The 19,792-nt window shown below is 38.9% G+C and overlaps 3 protein-coding genes across 5 annotated transcripts; all 3 read left to right on the top strand.

The window, feature by feature from the left end:
• The first annotated feature begins 1,304 nt into the window (after nt 1-1,304).
• Nucleotides 1,305-4,947, top strand: LOC111232245 (fructose-bisphosphate aldolase C-like). Its single transcript, XM_022759684.1, has 9 exons — nt 1,305-1,363; nt 2,121-2,253; nt 2,408-2,619; nt 2,804-2,858; nt 2,966-3,126; nt 3,219-3,302; nt 3,425-3,599; nt 3,685-3,884; nt 4,001-4,947. Exons 2-9 carry the CDS (start codon nt 2,142-2,144, stop codon nt 4,091-4,093), a joined length of 1,092 nt encoding a protein of 363 aa, XP_022615405.1. The 5' UTR covers nt 1,305-1,363; nt 2,121-2,141; the 3' UTR covers nt 4,094-4,947.
• Nucleotides 4,948-7,506: 2,559 nt separating this feature from the next.
• On the top strand, nt 7,507-11,748 carry LOC111232243 (serine/arginine-rich splicing factor 1). 2 transcript variants are annotated; one of them, XR_002665539.1, is made up of 5 exons: nt 7,507-7,933; nt 8,511-8,689; nt 9,814-9,986; nt 10,162-10,931; nt 11,329-11,748. XR_002665539.1 is itself a non-coding variant. In XM_022759681.1 (4 exons), exons 1-4 carry the CDS (start codon nt 7,746-7,748, stop codon nt 10,357-10,359), a joined length of 738 nt encoding a protein of 245 aa, XP_022615402.1. In that variant the 5' UTR covers nt 7,507-7,745; the 3' UTR covers nt 10,360-11,748. The 2 variants fall into 2 exon arrangements, 1 of the variants encoding a protein (XP_022615402.1); XM_022759681.1 differs by having other exon boundaries at nt 10,162-11,748.
• Nucleotides 11,749-12,304: 556 nt separating this feature from the next.
• Nucleotides 12,305-15,792, top strand: LOC111232244 (dynein light chain 2, cytoplasmic). 2 transcript variants are annotated; one of them, XM_022759683.1, is made up of 3 exons: nt 12,305-12,451; nt 12,971-13,126; nt 13,891-15,792. In XM_022759683.1, exons 2-3 carry the CDS (start codon nt 12,995-12,997, stop codon nt 14,026-14,028), a joined length of 270 nt encoding a protein of 89 aa, XP_022615404.1. In that variant the 5' UTR covers nt 12,305-12,451; nt 12,971-12,994; the 3' UTR covers nt 14,029-15,792. The 2 variants fall into 2 exon arrangements, with proteins under 2 accessions (XP_022615404.1, XP_022615403.1); XM_022759682.1 differs by having other exon boundaries at nt 12,968-13,126.
• Nucleotides 15,793-19,792: the final 4,000 nt, after the last annotated feature.

The following is a 19,792-nucleotide window of genomic DNA, read 5'->3' as shown; positions in this document are numbered from 1 at the left end:
TTGAGGACCAGATTGAGTATCATCATTAAATGCTTTTTAATTAGGTAACAGAGAAAAAAATTGAGAGTCCCGGCGGAGGCAACCATGTATAATTGCTGTACTTCCTGAAGTCTTGTATCTATTTTAAACTGTATCTTCTGAATGGGAGTGCACCGACTCCTCCTCACGCTGCCTCCTGACATTGAATTCCCTCTCAGGCCCTTGTCTTAGACAGGTCCACCATGTCTGTGTTGTGGCTGTATACTGGCAGGCAGTCCAGTGACCCATATCTAGTTTCAGAGGCACACTGACCCACAATAGCTAAGAGGGGAGTCTTCTGAAATGAATCTACTGTGTCTAACCAAATAGTAACATTACATAACAGAACACACTACAGAAAGCATGCAGTTTCCTGCACATAGCTCATACTGCAATGATGCAGCGCAATTCATAAAAATGATTCAACTTTGTCAAACAAACAGGGCTAAATTCAAAAGATAGAAATGTTTAGGTCATTTCATTTCTCTGTTAGTGTTTTAAAACAAAGATCGATTCACACTATTTACACAAGTTTTTGTATTTGTAAGCTTTCAACCAGAATCAGCCAATGCAACATGCCCATGATACAAAGAGGAAAAAAAGTTGAAAATTCCTTCTTCAAAATGGAAAATGATTTGGCTGACCTCATTTCGATCTAATCTGGGCTGTATCACCATCATTCGTTTACATTGACTGGAACCTGGAAATGATTTCTATTTCCGACACGTTACATAATTTTCTTTACAGTTTAAAGCTCACAAAAGAAGCCGTTGAGTGCATGAATTGCTCTGAGACTCCAACACCCCTGTTGGAGTCTCTGAGGGTGAAGACCAAATTATCAGGAGACTTGAAACCTTCCTTAGGGCACATTTTTACTAATTAGAATAAAAATAGAACGCCACAGGGTAGGGTTAAATGCTTAAATTAGGTTGGGAGGGATCGGACAGAATACATCATTTATCATTTCATAATCAACCTGAATAAGGACTGAAGCTGACAAGGTTAAAACAGTGTGTATGTAAAATTTTCCAATTTGTTTACAACACTGCATGTTTAGAAACACTCAGATTGAGTTTGCTGTTGCAAAGTGACTGAAATTTGCCATTTCAGAGTGAAAAAGAAGCAGCTGCACGGCAAAAATTATTCCTACATTTAAATAGAACAATGAATCATCAAGATTTTCTCATTTATATGGGGCAAAAGTGGGCGTGCAAGCCCCGCCCAGGGGTGTTGGCTTTTGAGGTGTGACACACTTGAGCTGGATACAAACTAGAGCTGACTGAGAGGCTCCGTCAGTGTTCATCACATCAGTAGACGGGACACATTTGATTTCACTTTGTGTCAGGTAAGACCCATCGCTGCTCATCTCTTTTAGTGGGCTTACCTCGCCTGTCTTCTTTAAATGATTTATTTCACTGACTTTACTGTGTAAATCCGTGTGCACTTGTATCAAGCTATTAACTGTTAACTTGCAGCTTTTAGCGGGTTAATGTAAACAGAACAATGGAGATAACTAGGGGCATCCATGAGTATTTAAAGTGGACTTAATATTTTATCTCGTTGAAGTTTGTTGCAAAGATGTCATTTTTACTCCACTTCATCTTTTACACCATGGAAATGTTTCGTTAATTTCACATTTGTCTTGAGATTTTAACTTTTTATGCCACCGTTGTACCTATTTCCTGCCTGTTCTAGTGCTGCTGTAACATGTGAATGTCAAAGAAGACATATCTTCCATTGTAGATCTACAATTATAAGACGTTAAAGTATTCAATCTTTTCTTGTCAAATAATCGTGCACTCAAAGTTTTATGGTTGGCCTGCATGCCAAAACAGCTGCATGTAGCTTCATGTTTTTAGACCTGCATCTATAGAAGGAGATACTTCCCAGCTGAGAATATACTTAAAAGGACCAGTCTGTTGCCACTATCATAGTTCAACCTTAAAGTGGTTCTGCTTCATTTGAGAAAGAGAGACAGAGAGAGAGAGAGAGACGGATGGCATTTTCTACATTAGCAAACCTCATAAAAGGATAGCATGTCTTGTCTTTTTGGTAGTTAACATGTGAATAATAGAATCATAAGGTCACATCTTCCACCAAAGGCTGTCGGACAGTTACTCAGGATGACACACCAGTTCCCCACGCTCTCCGAGTCGCAGAAGAAGGAGCTACATGAGACTGCTCTACGCATAGTTTCTCCAGGGAAGGGCATCCTGGCTGCAGATGAGTCTGTGGGTCTGTAGCACTCGCTTCCTTTCTTCACTTTAAACTGTAGAAAACATGTACAACCACAGGCAACAGTGAGTTCTGGCACTGATAAAGATCATCCAGTGCATAGTATGGATATTAACATCTCGTGTGCACATCACATACAATATGTTCACTGCAGGCAGCATGGCTAAGCGGCTGGCCCAGGTGGGAGTGGAGAACACAGAGGAGAACCGCAGACAGTACCGGCAGATTCTCTTCAGTGCGGACGATCGCATCAACAGCTGCATTGGAGGGGTCATCTTCTTCCATGAGACGCTGTACCAGCACTCTGATAACGGCGTAGCCTTTGTCAAAATGATCAGGGACAGGGGTATCCTGGTTGGCGTCAAGGTGAGGCAGTTTAATACCAAATAATATAAATGTGGCATATTGTACTGCACCACTTTTAAGATAACAGGTTGATTTTTTGATTAAAAAATATAACCGTATGGTAATGAATTCTGAACTAATTATTAGTTGTTTCTGTATATAAGAAGTTACCATTGTTGTCATTTCTCTATCTCTCATTACTCAGGTTGACAAGGGTGTTGTCCCCCTTGCAGGGACCAGTGGAGAAACCACCACACAGGGTCAGACAAAAACATCTTTGGTTTAGAGAACTGCTAACTATCTCACCCATAGAAAAAATTCCCATTACAAGACGATCTATACATTTTTTTTTAAACCTCTTCCACAGGTCTGGATGGATTGTCGGAGCGCTGTGCACAGTATAAAAAGGATGGAGCCGTCTTTGCAAAGTGGCGCTGTGTGCTCAAAATGAGTGACACCAATCCATCTAAACTTGCTATCACTGAAAATGCAAATGTTCTTGCACGCTACTCTAGCATCTGCCAGCAGGTCAGCAACTCAGTATCATATAACTTGTCTACATACTGTATCTTTGTGATGTTGTGGGTCCGTCTTATTCTGATATTTCCTGTCTCGGTCAGCATGGTATTGTGCCCGTCATAGAGCCGGAGATTTTGCCTGATGGTGATCACGACCTGAAACGCAGCCAGTACGTCACTGAGAAGGTGGGTTTCTTTTTTCTTACATACTGCATGTGCATGGGTGTGTAAAGTTGTTACTACAAGAATAAGAAGTGAAAGGGAGTGAACTCTGCTGTCTGTTTGGTGGAACAATGTGTGGAGTGCAGGTCCTGGCTGCAGTGTACAAAGCCATGTCTGACCACCACGTGTACCTGGAAGGCACTCTCCTCAAACCCAACATGGTGACACCTGGGCACAGCTGCTCCACCAAGTACAGCCCTGAAGAGGTTGCTATGGCAACTCTCACCGCGTTGCGCCGCACTGTTCCCCCAGCGGTCACAGGTAGGCCAAGAGGATTTAAGCACAGAAATGTTTGAAATCTGCAGAAACAGAGTAGAAAGAGGTTACATTTTCTTTTTCCCTGCAGGCGTGGCTTTTCTCTCAGGCGGTCAGAGTGAAGAGGAGGCCTCCGTCCACCTCAATGCCATCAACAACTGCCCTCTGGCCAAACCCTGGGTCCTGACGTTCTCCTTTGGCCGAGCCCTGCAGGCGTCTGCACTCAGAGCCTGGAGAGGACATAAAGAGAACGAGAAAGCCGCCACTGAGCAGTTCATCAAGAGAGCAGAGGTGCTTTTATTTACTCGTATTTACTGCAGATAAACCATGTGATGTGATCCTTTACCACAGAGTATTGTTTCCTGTTTTGTGTTTGCTTGCTTGTTTAATGTCTTGTTTGTCCACAGGTGAACAGTCAGGCATGTCAGGGGAAGTATACTGGTGGTGATAACTATGGTGAGCCTAACCAGCGTGTTTATGGATCCTGTCATGCATACTGAACAGTATGAGAAGCCACATTTCAGTTAGCAGTGTGTTCCTTTCATTACCATAACAAGACATGTTAGAGAATTATTGTAATGTAGATACTAGATACAATATTTCAGAATATTCACACTCATGATGATGTTACATGAAAACAATTGACAGCATGTTTTCTTGCCTTGACAAATGAGGACAATCAGAACATGGCCTTGGATATTTCTAATGCATGTACTGAATGAGAGATGCTTGCTTTAATTTTGTTTTGTCTTTTTTGCACGGGATGCTCTCAACTGTGACAGTGCCATCACTAAAGCTTTAAAATCCTGCATTTACTTACATAGTATCACAAATACTAACTTGCCATGTGCTGTAAGTAAATTTAATTTTGGCTGCAGAAGAAAATAATATTAGATTATATCACAGCACTGTTAATTAAATAGTAATAGCGGCTGAATTTCTGGCGTAGATTCCCCCACATATTCCGTGGAAGTATATTCAAGTTGTGCAAAGTTTCTGTATGTGTGTGTGTGAGCATGAGGATTTTTCTAGTTTAGTTTTACTATTCATTTAGAAGTCACCATGCACAATTAGAAATATTGCACCAGAATTAGCTTCAAGCTAATTTTCATCTGCAGTCCCTTGGCAGAAAGTACACTTAGCACAACAATTAAATACAACTCAGTGTGATTTTTGTGTGTGTGTTACCATTCTCAAGAGTATTCTCTGTGTCTCAAAGTCTAATTGAACATAGTTCAAATGTAAGCATTCAAACAATAAAACAGTGTTCAGGTAAAGTCTGGTGTGGGTGTTGTATTTTGTGATAATCAAAAGTTATATGATAGGGCTACAGGCTAACCCTCAATAAATCACATCATTTTTTTCTGTATTGTACAAGAAACATCCAAAATAGAGGATGGTTTGATGGCCCATTGGCGACAAACAGTTTAACTTAATTTTACTTTATTGCTATAAACATTATCACATATTTGCAGAAATATAGTTTTGGGTTGTTGTTATTCCATATATTCAAGTATGAGAAAATCAGAATATGAGAATATTATATGAGTAGTAACTAAGCGCATTTACTCAAATTGATTATGTCCATTTTATGCTACTTTCTACTTCTACTCCACTACATCTCAGAGGAAATTATAAAGTAGTTCAAATTAACCCCATCTCTACCAGCTGCAACATTAAAGTGATGTGTACATTAATCCTTCAATTATAATTCAATAACATAAGATATATCATTCAGAAATGACCCATTCTCCAAAATCAGTATTTTTACTTTTGATACTTTAAGTATATTTTAATTATAATACTTTTGCCGTTTTACTCAAGTAAAATTTTGAATGCAGGTTTTTTACTTGTAATAGAGTATTTCTGGATTGTGGTGTTGCCACTGTTACTTAAGTACAAGATCTAAGTAGTACTTCCACCACTGCATAAATATACTAAGAGGCTATTTTTCATCTGTAGTCCCTGGACAGATAGTCACACTATTGAAGGAAAAAGAAAGTGGCAAATTAAAAAATTACATGTTTTTAAAAGAAGTTTTTTTTAAAGCATTACATGTTAAAGTAAGATATACACATAATTCATGTTGATGTAACAAGGTGGGAAAAGTTAATAAGTGGGAAAACTGGTTACAACATCCCAGGTGAAGCAGAGAAGAAAAATAAAATATGTCACCAATCAAATTTGTTAATTAATATTTGCCTTGATAACAGGCAAAACATGTAGGTACCAACAGGAAGGGTCACACCTAAAATGTAGACCTGTAGTTTTGCATATGTAGCCCACATACAATATTTGTTGACACATTTTAGAATGGCTCATGAAATAGCGACTGTTTCTGCCTTTCATTGTACAAGTTATTGTCCTGTGAATAAATGTGATAATTCAGCAAGTTTTCAAAAGTGATATGGATACCCGTTCAATAAAATTACATTCTCCTCAAACATACCTTATTTTCTGTTAATATTATGCCAACCTTAATTTCGAGTTATAAACTGGGTCCTCTAGAGAACCTAGTATATGCATTGCATTGATAATAAAATTGATAATGAAATGAAATAGCATAGCAGCTTAAACTATTCCGTAGTGTCACTTATATACTGTAAGTGACAGAATCAGCTTATTAAAACTGTAAGACTTCTCCTGGTGGTGAGTTTGGATAAACAACTATTATAGACCTCTTTATCATAATAGATGTCCAAAGTATTTCATTCATGACTTATTGTTCCATACCAAAGTGTTTGTGGATCAGTTTACGAAAAATGTCAAAACAGAGTCAGCAGTAATAAAGTACCCTATAACCCTGCAACAGCTACTGTACCTGCAAGTTATGAATGATATACTTTACAGTTATAAATACACACTGTGCCTTTACATGTGTATATCATCATAATCATCAATGTCAAATAGAAATCTAAGCAAACTGTAGGCTATATATTATACATAAACATATTGTATGTAACCAACTATTTCATGAAGTTATTCAGTATTTATTCCAGCACTATTTGCACTATATGCACCCTAGAACTATTGTATTTTTGTTTACAATTTTCACAAATTATTTGACTTGTTTATAAATATGTTGTTTATTGTTGCTTGTTATATGGGCATCTACTTTTTAACCTATTCCTCTGCACATAATAGTTAATTGTTTATATTTACCCGTCTTCAGTCAACTTTGCTGCCAATGTTTTTAGTTGTGTCTATTTCTATCTCTCCTCTGAAAATTGCTCTTTTTAACTATGTACTAAGTACATTGAGAGTGACCAAAAACCAAAGTCACATTCCTTGTATGTGTACAAAGACTTGGACAATAAAGAAAAACCTGATTCTGAGACTGAAATGAAAAAATTGTCCCATGATACCTTCATTTGCATTTTTCTAATTTGTAATGTGCATTGTTCCATACATTAAGGGTGTGTGTAAAACAACTAAACACATTCTCAAGGGAAAAAATGAAATTTGCAGGAGAAACCATGAAATGGCCTAAAGCATGGGACAAGTCAGGCTTTGCAGAGTAAAATGAAATGTGTCTTCTAGACTAAATTAATCATGCAGTAATCCCATTATCGCATCCTCAGATATGTGGAATAATAAACTGAGTGTGTTAGACGGCGAAAAGACAAGCACCTTGTCTTTCTGATAAAGAGGACTGAAGAAATTGTCGGTGGGCAATGCGTAACCTAACTGTCTGTAGTTTGAATGTCGACGTATTGCACCTCAAAATGTAGACATGTAGCTCTGAATATGTAGCCCACATACAATATTTGATTACATATGTTTGCCTGGTTCGTGAAATCATCAAAGAAATGCTTGATTGTTTTCACTGCACCTGGTCAATTGGCGGACTATTTCGTATGGCGGATGTGTCCTCTGTGACTGCAGTGTTTCCGGTGTTCATGAGTGCCTCGGTAAAGGAGCGCGGTTCCTGAAGAAAAACAGGAGTAGCAGGCTCCGCGCCGAGAGTATTGTCTACACAGAGAATATCCTGCAGATTGTCACAGAAAACGACGCCTTTCTTGGGTTTGTTTTGCCGTTCTGTTCGACGACGTGCACGCGTTTGGAGTCTGATCTCAGTGTGCTCCACCGGCCGTGAAGAATCTTGCCAGCAACAAACCATTAGCTTAAGTAGCGAGCTGTCCGTTAGCAGCGATGTCGGGTGTAGTGCGAGGCCCTGCTGGGAACAACGATTGCCGAATTTACGTGGGAAATCTTCCCCCTGATATTCGCACGAAAGATGTGGAAGACGTGTTCTATAAATACGGGACAATTCGAGATATCGACCTGAAGAACCGGAGAGGTGGTCCGCCTTTCGCCTTCATTGAATTCGAAGACCCGAGGTAAGGAGCTAACTAACGTTTAGCTTGTAAGGCCATAAGCAGCGCCATTGTGTGGCTAACCAACGCGTGTGCTAACACATTACCGACGGGCTCAGACTATATCCTGGACTCCCTACTTCTTGTTCCCGCGAAGAAACATTGTGTGTGCTCTTTCGGTTTCGTCTTTGCATTTTCCTTGTGCTTAGTAGAAATCTACCTTATACACTTTAAAAACATCGCTTTTGTGCTTCTGTTTTCATTACGTCTTTAATGTTCACTCGAACACCCACTTTGCTTTGTGTCTGTCCTGTAGTTAAGTTCCGTCAATACTCACAACTTTACCCTTGAATTGCAATGTTTAGTCAGCGCCAGCGTGCATTCTTTGCAACCGCTGAGAAACTAAATGCAATATGTTTTCTTTAAATAAAATAGAGACAAATTTAAGTTACGTGCATGTCTGCAAGGCGGATTAGGAAACCAGATAAAGCTAGCCGCCAACATGGCTGACGCCGTCCGTGCCCGCATTTTCTCTGCATGTGCATCTTGAACTCTGAAGCCCCCCGTGTGTTAATGTTTAAACTGTACTGTTTTTCAATAGGGACGCCGATGATGCCGTCTATGGACGTGATGGTTATGACTACGACGGTTACAGACTGCGTGTGGAGTTCCCTCGGAGCGGCAGGGGCTCCAGAGGTGGATTTGGAGGGATCGGCGGGGCTCCCAGAGGCAGATATGGGCCTCCATCCAGACGCTCCGAGTACAGGGTCATTGTGTCGGGTAGGCAAACTAGTTAGTCATTTATTTGGCTATCATACAGACAGTTTATTTATTTATTTATTTTTGTATAGGAGGCGGTGCCCTGGACTGCTGGTATTGTTTTGCTTGTTCTGTGAAGTTATCTCTCTGGAGTGTAACTTCTGGAGATTAGCTGCAGCAGTGTTTGCTATATTTTGAGCTCTGTTAAGTGCACTTTTCATTTAGGACAACACAAAAAGGTTAAATATGGATCATGCATGCAAGCACGTATTGAGGGTAATTTAATCATTTCATTGATCACATTTACATTGGATACATGCAAGGAATCATAATACAATCAAGAAAATGAATTTAGAGAGGTGTTTTTCATAATTTGACGCATATACCATTGAAATAAGGTTTTGCTAGCAGTTAATGCAGGGAGGAATTGATGGCATGAAATACAGGACAATATTATTAACATTGGGGTCAAACAAGATTCAGGAATAAGTTAAACAATAGAACTTTTATTGAAAGAAAATTGCAGTATATTATTGCTGATAATGTTAACAAAATGTGACTTTACATCATTTGATAATTTGAATATACAATATATAAAACAAATGTATTATTTATTTGTAACGGATAATGCTTGTTGACCAACAGGAAAAAAATTTAAATGAGTCAGTTACTCTTGAAGGCTAATTTTCATCTGCTGTCCCCAGTGTGTTCTAAAAGCACCCTATGTGTTCCACATAAAAAAATATGCACAATAGTAGGCCTGCATCTGAAAATTATCATCTAGCTTAAGACATTAAGTTATTTTTATTTCATTCAACAAAATGTTTAAGTGGTCACAACGGTTTGTGCAACCAAACAAAAACATTGAATTTACTTTCACAGAAGACATAGGAAACCAGAAAATACACACTGCACAAATCCACACTAAATAATGCCACAATATAACACAGCTACAATCCATAGTAAATGAGCTAAAATGAGATTCACACAAGGTTATTGGCATAATATCAATATTGTTAACTAAAGCTGACCTCAGCAATAATATGAATTGAAATACCTTTCACCAAATCTTACAGCTACTGTTAGTCAAATGTCCATGTTTCTGCATACAGTGTGTCAGCTAACATTTTTGTCCTGTCTTTCAGGGCTCCCCCAGAGTGGCAGTTGGCAAGACCTGAAAGACCACATGCGCGAGGCAGGCGATGTGTGCTACGCTGACGTTTTCAGAGATGGAACTGGGGTTGTAGAATTTGTGCGCAAAGAGGACATGACCTATGCCGTTCGAAAGCTGGACAACACCAAATTCCGCTCACATGAGGTATGTGTACTGATTTGATTAACTGTCATGGATAATGTTTCTTTGGTGTGTCAGGTGAGTACTTTGAGGAAATGCCACGTTTTGAAGCACAACTGGCCGTCATTTCCAACTATCCTATTTACACCATAGGGAGGAATGTTGTCTTTTCAATGTCAAGTTCTCTTGTGTCCGCCAGGGTGAGACTGCTTACATTCGTGTGAAATTAGACGGTCCCCGCAGCCCAAGTTACGGAAGATCACGCTCCCGCAGTCGTGGCAGCCGGAGCAGGAGCCGCAGTCGCAGCGCCAGCCGCAGCCGCAGCAATTCCCGTGGCCGTGGCAGAGGATCGCCCCGCTACTCGCCTCGTCACAGCCGCTCTCGCTCCCGTTCCTAAACCTTTCTACCACCGATGTTTTGCCCTTTTGATGTACACCCCCCCTGTTTTTACCTCTTATGAGTTTCTCCAGATGTCAGCTATTGATTTTTAATTTTTGCATTTCATGTCCCGATGTCCTTGTGGATGATCTTGGTATGTAGATGTACCCCCTTCCTTCACCCTTGACTCTTTCCCCACCCTCTCCAGCTGCTTCATCCTCTTGTGTTCTCCCTCTCTCCTTCCTGTCCTCTCAATTTTTGCAACATTAGAAATTGTGCTGTGTTGAACTTCAAAAATGTTGAGTTGGTATAAATTGCACTCAATGTTTTTGCAAGTAATGAAAATTGAGTTTTGTTTTCTTTTTTTTTCTTTTTTTTTTTTTTTTTTAAATGAGCTTCTCTCATTGGATATGTTGGGTGGGCTGTTTGGATGGGGAGCCCATTGCTTAACTGTATTTTACCCTTGTGTCTTCCTTTAGACATCTGAAGAGAAGGATTAAAGTGATTTGGAATAAAACCATTGTGGATCACATTTCATTTGTATGGTCAGGATAGGACATCTAATTGAGGAGCAATCAGGTCGAGGCAATGGTACGCTTCATATTCCATAAATTGAACGTTTTGATCGGTTGCCATATCATGCATGTCATATTTAACAAAGCCATATGTGCTGTACTTTGTTATATATATGAAATTTTGAACATGCTACTCTGGCCTGTGACAGAATAAGCAGTCCTAGATCAAGTGTTGTGGTGTAAGTGTAACATCTTTGCTGTCAAATGTAAAATTCTGAATCACTACTTTGTTGCAAAAGCGTCCCACTTCTAACTTAAATGTCCTCAAATGTTTTAACTTCAGGGAGTGATAGTTTTTGTGGCATTTTTTTTTCTTGATCTGACATGAGTGCACAACATGGAAAAATTAGGCCCAAAAATCTTGACATTTTATTCTAACGGTCTGCCTCTGATTTTCTTCCTGGTATTTCAAGGTTTTGATTGGAGGAGTGGCTCAGTGGATCCCAATCCTTGGAGCTGGATGAGTGGATCGATTAGGGAAGGGATAGGCAAGGATGGATGCTCGGAACGGGATCAGTTTTCCAGGATTCAAATGAGTTGATTACAGAACTAAATAACGGGGAGTCCCAGAGCAACTTTTTTTTTTCTATTAGGCCCTCCCCCTGCCTATCTTTAAAGTTTTTCAGTGATAATGGCTTTATTTTACAAGAAAACGAAACTGAGGACCAGGAAGTTGGATCAAAGGATGGAATCGTAGATGCCTGGTATGAAGCAATTAATTAAAAATTGGGGCGGTTGGGAAGGGGTTTTATTTGGGAGTAGTTTGTATGTTTTATTTTGCTTAATCTTACTTTTTCTCTTAGCATTTTCAATAAAACACTTCAAAACAAGGACACCTTAGTTTGTTTTTATTTGAAACATAAACCCAAATATCAATGCACGAGACTTATTAGCCATGTATGACCCATTTTAAAGCTTTTGTGTTTGTGTAATTAAGCTGTAGACCAGTGCATTGCTTCTAACCAACTATAAACCACAAAAATAATTTGCAAAACTGCAACCAGCTGAGCCACAACAGAAATAAGGCTGATTTTTTTTTTTTTTTTTTTAATAAAAATACATATAATCTTTAATGTTAATGACGGAAGACACACACCAACCACATTACTTGCGTCTATGTTCATTATTCAAAACTCCGGTGTGTATCAGCTGTGACGGTGACTGATGAAAAATCCTGTACTCAGCCGACTGATACCTACCTGCAGCCAAGGTCTCGTTTCCTTTTAGCCCACAGTCAGTGGTGGTGTATACTGTGAATGATGCATTGTGGGTTGAAATAAGATGCCGGCAGACAGGAGCTGGAGAAAAACGCTTGCAACACACGGGGAGGCTGCAGCCCAGCCAATGACAGGGTGCAGCATGCAGCAGAGGGGCGGGGAGCTGCTGGAGAGAGCACAGCATAGAGCCAACCTACCTACATGCTTATTGTGTAAATCTTTAAAAAGCAATTAGCCGCAGCATCATCTAAACCTCCACCCCCCCGGCTGAGTGAAACATATTCTAGCAAAGAAGTGTTTTCAGGCATTTGAAGAAAAGGTGAGTTGCAGATTTAATGATTTTGAAAGAGATTGACTTGCATGTCTTGACATATTTCTGATTCGAGTTTCTCCTATGATGGTGAGCTTTGACTGTATGTCTTAATTCATTTCACTTCCCTAGACATGTAGACTGTATTGGAATGGTTGTATTTTGCCTGAGCAGATAATAAACTAGATATATTTAATACTTTTGGTCTTGATGCAGAAGCTGCTTTTATCGGAAAGTGATTTAAGCCAAGTAATTTAACTCCACCTGTATCAAGTTTCGCAGCCAATCTATGCAACGCTCAGGTCATCGTCTTGTTAAGAATGTAAATAGAAATACACAAGTGTAAGTTATGATTATCAATCAGTGCGAATGATAGAAAACGCTGTGCCAAACGGCCAGTCTTCTGCGTGTGACTGATGTTTGCGATGATCCGGCTGGCCTAAAACCATCCCCATCACCACCACCACGTGCGGTGTTAATTTTCAGTGCAGTACGTCCGAGTGAACGTGCGCCTTCCTCCCTCAGCAGGCATCATCATCATCATCCTCAACCATGACTGACAGGAAAGCTGTGATCAAGAACGCAGACATGTCCGAGGACATGCAGCAGGACGCCGTGGACTGTGCCACCCAGGCCATGGAGAAGTACAACATAGAGAAGGACATTGCAGCTTATATCAAAAAGGTGAGACAGGACGTGTACATGGAAGGATCCAAGTAGAGCTCTGTGAGCTTACATCAGTGGCACATGATCTGCAAATTCAGAGCCTTTTTTTATTCTCAGATCTATTTTTGGTCAGTGTGGAGACAAGGCTCTCATGATCAGGGCCGTAGCCAGGATTTTTTTATTACCAAGTCCCCCTGAAGCACCAACACGTCTCTAAGCATTTTGACACCAGACACCAAAGGGAAAGGTCTCTACAGTTTTTTCAAGAATTTGGATTTATCACATATTTAATAGTAGTTTTTAATAGTAGTTCAATCTAAGTATACTGAGTCTAAAAATACTATGACCAGCCTAGAACTCCCCCAGGTTGCTAAAATCCCCCAAATGTTAAGAGCTAGAGCTGAAATCATTAATCAAGTAATCAATAGACAAAATTATCAGCATCTTTTTCGATAGCAAAGATACCAAAGTGAGGGTTTAAAGCTCACGTTTGTCTTCATCATATAGGATAGTAAACTTAATATCTTTGGATTTCTACTACCTGCGAATAACATAAGAGGTTTAAAGATTTCACCTTAGGCTCTTCTCTTTATACCACAATTGATCAATTGAGAAAATAGTCAGCAGATGAATAGGTAATGACAATAAAGGGACATTGACACCTCAGTATACTTAATGGTAGCTGCAGTCTTGGTCATTACATGTAAGGCAGGATTTGTATATTGAGGGCACTGGATTTGGATTTTGTGGTACTTAATTTTGCTCTTCTGACCTTTTTACAGGAGTTTGACAAAAAGTACAACCCCACCTGGCACTGCATCGTTGGGAGGAACTTCGGCAGCTACGTCACCCACGAGACAAAGCATTTCATTTACTTCTACTTGGGCCAAGTGGCCATCTTGCTCTTCAAGTCTGGCTGAGAAGTTTCTGATGGGTGTTGAGGAGTTTTTCTCCCTGAACCTAAATCGGAAATGCACTGGTGGCTGATGTCTCCCATACACTAATAACGACATACCATAATGATGCAAAACCGGCCGTGCGCAATTGCATGGACTATACACTATTTAATATGTATGTTACAGTAAGTTTACTTTTTGATAGTTGCCATTTGAATGCAACTGAAATAGTTTTTGTTGATGCTGTTAAAATTCTAGGTTGTAAAAGATTTCAACGTGGCCCTTGATTGTATAATAAAGGAAAGCTGTAGAATGTAGTGGTGCATCTGCTTTCCTTCACAAATGGCATTGCCAGACCCTGTTATGACACTCCATCTGCCAGTTTAGATGGTGAAGTCATACTGCGTGCACCAGTTAATTCATTATCAAGATTTTAACCTTTGATCATGAAAAGAAGTTGGGTAATGGGGCAAAATTGTCAGGCACACATGTTGAGTTACTTGCGAGAACATACTTTAACCTGACAGCATGAGTTCAGTTTATTACTGCTGTATTACTAATTTAAAGGAATTATGTTGTCTGGAGATGCATATATAAAAACTTTTTCAATTTGGATTTAACCAAATCTCCAACATAAGTGAAATTTTAGCAGCCGGTTTCAGAAAAGATGTCACAACATCCAACATGCTTGACATTTTGGAACCAACACGAGCCAGTGCAAGCATTTCCAGGGATGTTTAGTTTGTCAGTGCTTAAATTTTCACTGTGAAGAACGACAGAGCAAATAAAGCTCACATACATAGACCTTAGCCTGTAATGTCCGAGTAATAACATACAGGCCGGTTACAAGAATCTCCCAGCTCGCCTACATAGATTTCAGTCTTATAATCCTGTGTTTCTGCATGTTTGGAGGATAATAACCATAATTTCTTTTACTGTCAGACGCAAACAAAATTTCATCTTGGAGCTGAATAATTTGCATTATTTAACTTTCACTTTTGAGTATGTAGATATTGGACTGAGCCGATGTGTGTCTTGTCCCAACAATTGCTATGAAGCAGCATATGAAGGAGATTTAGATAGAAACATCTGCAGTCAACTCTTATCAAGGCTACCAACACCCCTGTGTTTCAGATGGTTGTGTCGTCTCATGTGGCTTGTGATTCTTTCAAGTTGCATTATCCCCAACCTTTATTTTTGCATTGCCAGTGTACTGCCAGACATACAGGAAAGACAAAGCATTTGGTGTTGGGGCTTCTTAAACCAACTGCAAGCAGGTGTAACTCTTGTCTAGCACATTGATTTTTGGGTTTTCATTTTGTCAGTATAATTAGTTTGAAATGGCAATGCACAATGTCTGGATGTTGATGAAAAGTGTACATTGGGAGGGCAGATTGGAGAGGTTTAGTCCATTGAATTGGATAACAACACATTTCTTGCTGTGCAGAAGGACTGAGAGTTTACTCAGTTGTTTGCTCCCATATTCCAGCTATGGGTGAAATGTGAAATATCTCTCAAGTGTTAGCTTGGATTGTTTTTGAGGGATGTCTTCCTAACTATTGTCAATGTAAACTGATTTAGTATTGTTTTCCTCTGGCATGTATTTTTGCTGTGTATATGTAGGAGCCGTTCCAATGCTGTTAAATTTGCACAAAACGTGTGCCTGTCATTGCTCTCAACTGTAACCGGCTTGAGTACAATTGCACTTCATTAGAGTTATCCAGTAGGTTGCTACAGAACCAAAATCGTATAAACTCGATAAAATAAAAATTAATTGTTGACTTATTACACTGTGGCCTATTATTTTGTCATTAGTTGATGTAGAGAAAATATGTAGACTTTATAGAGCTGATAATTCACTTAAAATAAGTATTTTGACATTTTGGGAAATCGACCTGTTTATTGAGTTAGAAGAAATGTTTTAGATCTGCACAGTAATCCAAAAGTCAACTTTGTTTAACATAAAGACTGGCTTGGTCCAAAGGTAGAAAGGTGGTTTTAATCTTTGGTTTTTGAATGGCTTAAACAAACAAGATGCTAATTAGTGAGCTTTAGAGGTGCTGCTAGTCAATTTCTTAAAAAACCTTTTGGACAGAAGCAGACTAGCTGTTTCCCCGTTTCCAATCTTTATGCTGAGGTATGCTAATTAGCTGCTCACTGTAGCTTCATATTTAAAGGAATAGTTGTATAATTTGGGAAGCTCACTTATTCGCTTTGTTACCAAGAGTTACATGTGTATATTTGATGCAACTCGTATCTGTCCATTAAACTATTTCCAATATCTGGCTAACTTAGCTTAGCATAAAGACTAGAAACAGGGACACAGCTAACAAAATTTGCCTACCAGTTCCTAAAAAACAAAAGCTCTCTCTTCAATGTGTAAGTTTGTTTATATCTAGTTGTTTCCAGTCCTTGTGCTAAACTAAGCTAACAAGCTGCTTGTGCTACTTTCATATTTAACATAGAAACATGAGAGTGGTGTCAATTTTATCTAGCCCGAACCAAGGAAATGAAGCAGCTTATTTCCCAAAGTAACTATGGAAAGTAACTTTGTCTAACTTTTGCTTAATAGCAGCTGCTGTCCTCAAACAGCAACTGAAGTACAATAGTATGTTAATTCCTAGCATAACAGTTTGCTGGTGTTAGCCAGGCTGCTGTTCATACCAGACCAATAAGACTGTATCAATTCAACTGTTCAGTGTATTAAAGAGTGCAAGAGAGCAAGAGTGGGTTATATTGCTTATCACTTTAACTTTTCATTTGTAAAGGGAAGATTGTTTCATGTCTTTTTTTCCAAGGTTATATAGTGTGGCCTTCAGTAATATATAAAGCAAAAATATTCACACACTCTAGCTTCTTAAATGTGAATATTTGCTGCTTTTCTCTACACTGTAAATTGGGTTGCTTTTATGCGTTTGCTAGTTGTACAGTTGCATTATGTGACGAAGCTGTAAAAAACATGAGAAAATATAGCAAACGTCACAACAGAATAGTACAGCTGATTTCTGCTGTACAGTGTGAACTGACAGAGTGAGTAGGATAACATATAGAAGAACATACTACAATGGCTTCAGGCATTTAATCCAGGTATTAAAGCTGTAAGGTACACATCTGAGGCTCAAGTGGTCTCGTGTGAACTGGTCCATAGCAACAATTGTGAGATTTTCACTCAGAGATGTGGAGCACAAATGCACTTAGCTGTTTCTTGAGTTGCTGTAGTGTTGTGCTGCTCATCCATATGGCTCGCCAACACACAATATCAGTCATGCTGAATTCAAGTCATGTCAAATTTACCATGAAAATACATTCTTTAGTAAGTCTTGTGGTAATGTAAGATTCTTTTTTTTTTTTTTAGATTTGCACTATTCTGGACTAATTCATATTGTTTTTATTAGTAGGAAATTAGTTTGAAAACACGAGACCCGTAAAATATAGAATTAGCACTATTCATTCTTTATGAGGAGTACTGAGTTTTCAACTGAAATCTTTAGAAACGAGCAGAGTTAGTAGAGCTGAGAGAGCAGACAAATTAAAGGACAAGTGACTAATGAATAATTTCTAGAGACAGACTGAGGTCAAAGTGGGTGAAATAAGATACTCTGTGGAGTTAACTAGAACACTTTGCCTAAATATTAGAAAACAATTCTCATTTCTTCATACTTTTGAAGCTTGAAAATTCCTTTTAACCCTTTAATGTATTGGGATTCACTTGCAGCTGCTCTTAGTGAGTAAGAAAGCCAGAATAAGTTTAACGAATAAGGAATCAAAGATTGCCAGTTCCACAGAAACTGATGTAAAAAAAAAAAAGAAAAAGGTGTATCATAATGGTCTCACATGTGTATTCACTCACACTTTAAACAGATGTGCGTCAGAGGCTGGTCTGCCTTTTCACCAAACCTTCACTGATGTTTTACACTCTTGCTTTTTCCCACCAGCATCTCCTCCCCCCACATACCTGCCTGCTTTCTCTTTCATAGCCTCTGGCTGCCTTCATCCATCTTCCCACACGGAGCTGTAATTCATGGTCAGAGCACATTCACGTATAGGCCACACAGATAATTGGCTGGATGAAGAAACTAACCCATGCTGTTTGAAATGAAAGATAGATTTGTATGATTGTATGTATGACAATAAGTTTGACCATTTAGATCATAAGAATTATGTTGAGGTGTATCAACTGTGGCATTAAAACGTAGAAATTAAAACAAATTGATGTTTTTGATTTTTCCCACTGGAAATATTGTTGTCAAACCTTTTTCTACCAATTTGTTTTTTTTTTTTGTAGTGTTAAAGCAGTTTCAAATCCAGCTCCATTTCACACTTTTCAATTTCCATCAGACATGAGGAATTAAAATCCATATCTCTGAATGATTTTAAAAAGATCCTTTTACTGCGATATATTTTTATCCGTACACTCTGAAAAGGCTCTTTTCAGCTCTTCACAGTTTCGATCTGAAAAACATTTGAATAACCTGAACTGTACCAAGCAGACTGTTGTTTTGGCTCAGGCTGAAAATACCCTCCTGTTTTGTTTGGAGCGTGGCTCTCATTGATGTGGTGAATGTTTGTGCTCTGCAGATGCCTCATAGACTGTGAGATGACCAGTGGGCGGACTTAACACTGGCATAACAAGGAGGCAAATGAGTCACACTCAAACATCAGGGATGTCAATAAAAAGGGAAAAAAGTGGCACATGAATATGTTAATAACAGTAACTGGACACATGGCTTACATGGTGTGTAGGTTGAAGTACATGGTGTTAACTCTGAATGCGTCATTGCATGAAAATCCTTGAAAATGAAAATACATTCTGACATTTTAACATACACATGGGGAACTATACAGAGATGAAAATTAACATTGCTTTATCTGCCTGTATTGTCTCCCTTTTCTATACTGTTCAAGGTTGATTTCCATTCGAGGCTGCAGTAGTGTGCTGCACAGTTGTAGACAATTAAAGTCATAGACACAAAATAACACTTTTAAAACACCCTGACCCATTTACACTTTTATTTAGATTATTTTTGTTTGTTATAGACCTGGAGCCCCATAGCTCCCAGTGTGAAAACTGGATGGATTGAGCTCATACTTTGTATCAAAACAAATATATACGATGTCAGTAGTTCTTAAGAGCATGTAAATGGCTGAAATCATAAATAAACTGGCTTAAAAACCAAGAAATTACACATACGTAAACTAAGACAAACCATTTCCATCATTCAGATTTTTTTCTTTGGGGCATCTGGTGGTGGAATACTTAAGGCAAATACCACACCACTGCAACCAAGGGTCCCTTGTTACATGTCATACCTCTGTCCCTCTGCCCTTGTTTCCTGTCTCTTTCTAGACCATCAACTATCAAATAAAAGCAAAATGCCCCCCAAAAAATGTGTTTTAAATCTTTAAAACGAACAAAAGATTTTTTAATATTTATTACAGTTCAGCTCTAGCTTGGTTTCATCCCTGTTTGCCAAACAGAGCTCATTGTGTACTCCATAATAATAACAATGTAACTCTACCACAGTTAAATCTGGTGTATATCAAGGCTCCATCATAGGTCATCTTCTCTGCTGTATATATACTCCATGTTACCATTAGCTAATATTATTCATAATGCTGATGATGCACAGTCATACATTCCAGTTCAACCCAGTAAATCTCTCCTATCAGTCTCTCAAGTCTCTCAATTAAATTAAGCTTTTCAACCAGCTCCATCATATAGACAGAATCTGCCCATTTCTCTCATATGATGCATAGATTTTGATCAATGCATTCAACACATTGAGGC

This window comes from Seriola dumerili, unplaced genomic scaffold (genome assembly GCF_002260705.1).
Source record: "Seriola dumerili isolate Sdu_G_001 unplaced genomic scaffold, Sdu_1.0 BDQW01000330.1, whole genome shotgun sequence".
NCBI classification, from domain to species: Eukaryota; Metazoa; Chordata; class Actinopteri; order Carangiformes; family Carangidae; genus Seriola; species Seriola dumerili.
This window is presented reverse-complemented; position numbering and strand designations above follow the sequence as displayed.

Coding starts and splice junctions, on each gene's coding strand:
- LOC111232245 (XM_022759684.1), top strand. CDS start 2,142: ATGACACACCAGTTCCCCACGCTCTCCGAGTCGCAGAAGAAGGAGCTA. Junction 3,127..3,218: donor ACTCTAGCATCTGCCAGCAG/GTCAGCAACTCA, acceptor TGTCTCGGTCAG/CATGGTATTGTGCCCGTCAT. Junction 3,600..3,684: donor TGTTCCCCCAGCGGTCACAG/GTAGGCCAAGAG, acceptor TTTTCCCTGCAG/GCGTGGCTTTTCTCTCAGGC.
- LOC111232243 (XM_022759681.1), top strand. CDS start 7,746: ATGTCGGGTGTAGTGCGAGGCCCTGCTGGGAACAACGATTGCCGAATT. Junction 7,934..8,510: donor ATTGAATTCGAAGACCCGAG/GTAAGGAGCTAA, acceptor GTTTTTCAATAG/GGACGCCGATGATGCCGTCT. Junction 8,690..9,813: donor GTACAGGGTCATTGTGTCGG/GTAGGCAAACTA, acceptor CCTGTCTTTCAG/GGCTCCCCCAGAGTGGCAGT.
- LOC111232244 (XM_022759683.1), top strand. CDS start 12,995: ATGACTGACAGGAAAGCTGTGATCAAGAACGCAGACATGTCCGAGGAC. Junction 13,127..13,890: donor TTGCAGCTTATATCAAAAAG/GTGAGACAGGAC, acceptor ACCTTTTTACAG/GAGTTTGACAAAAAGTACAA.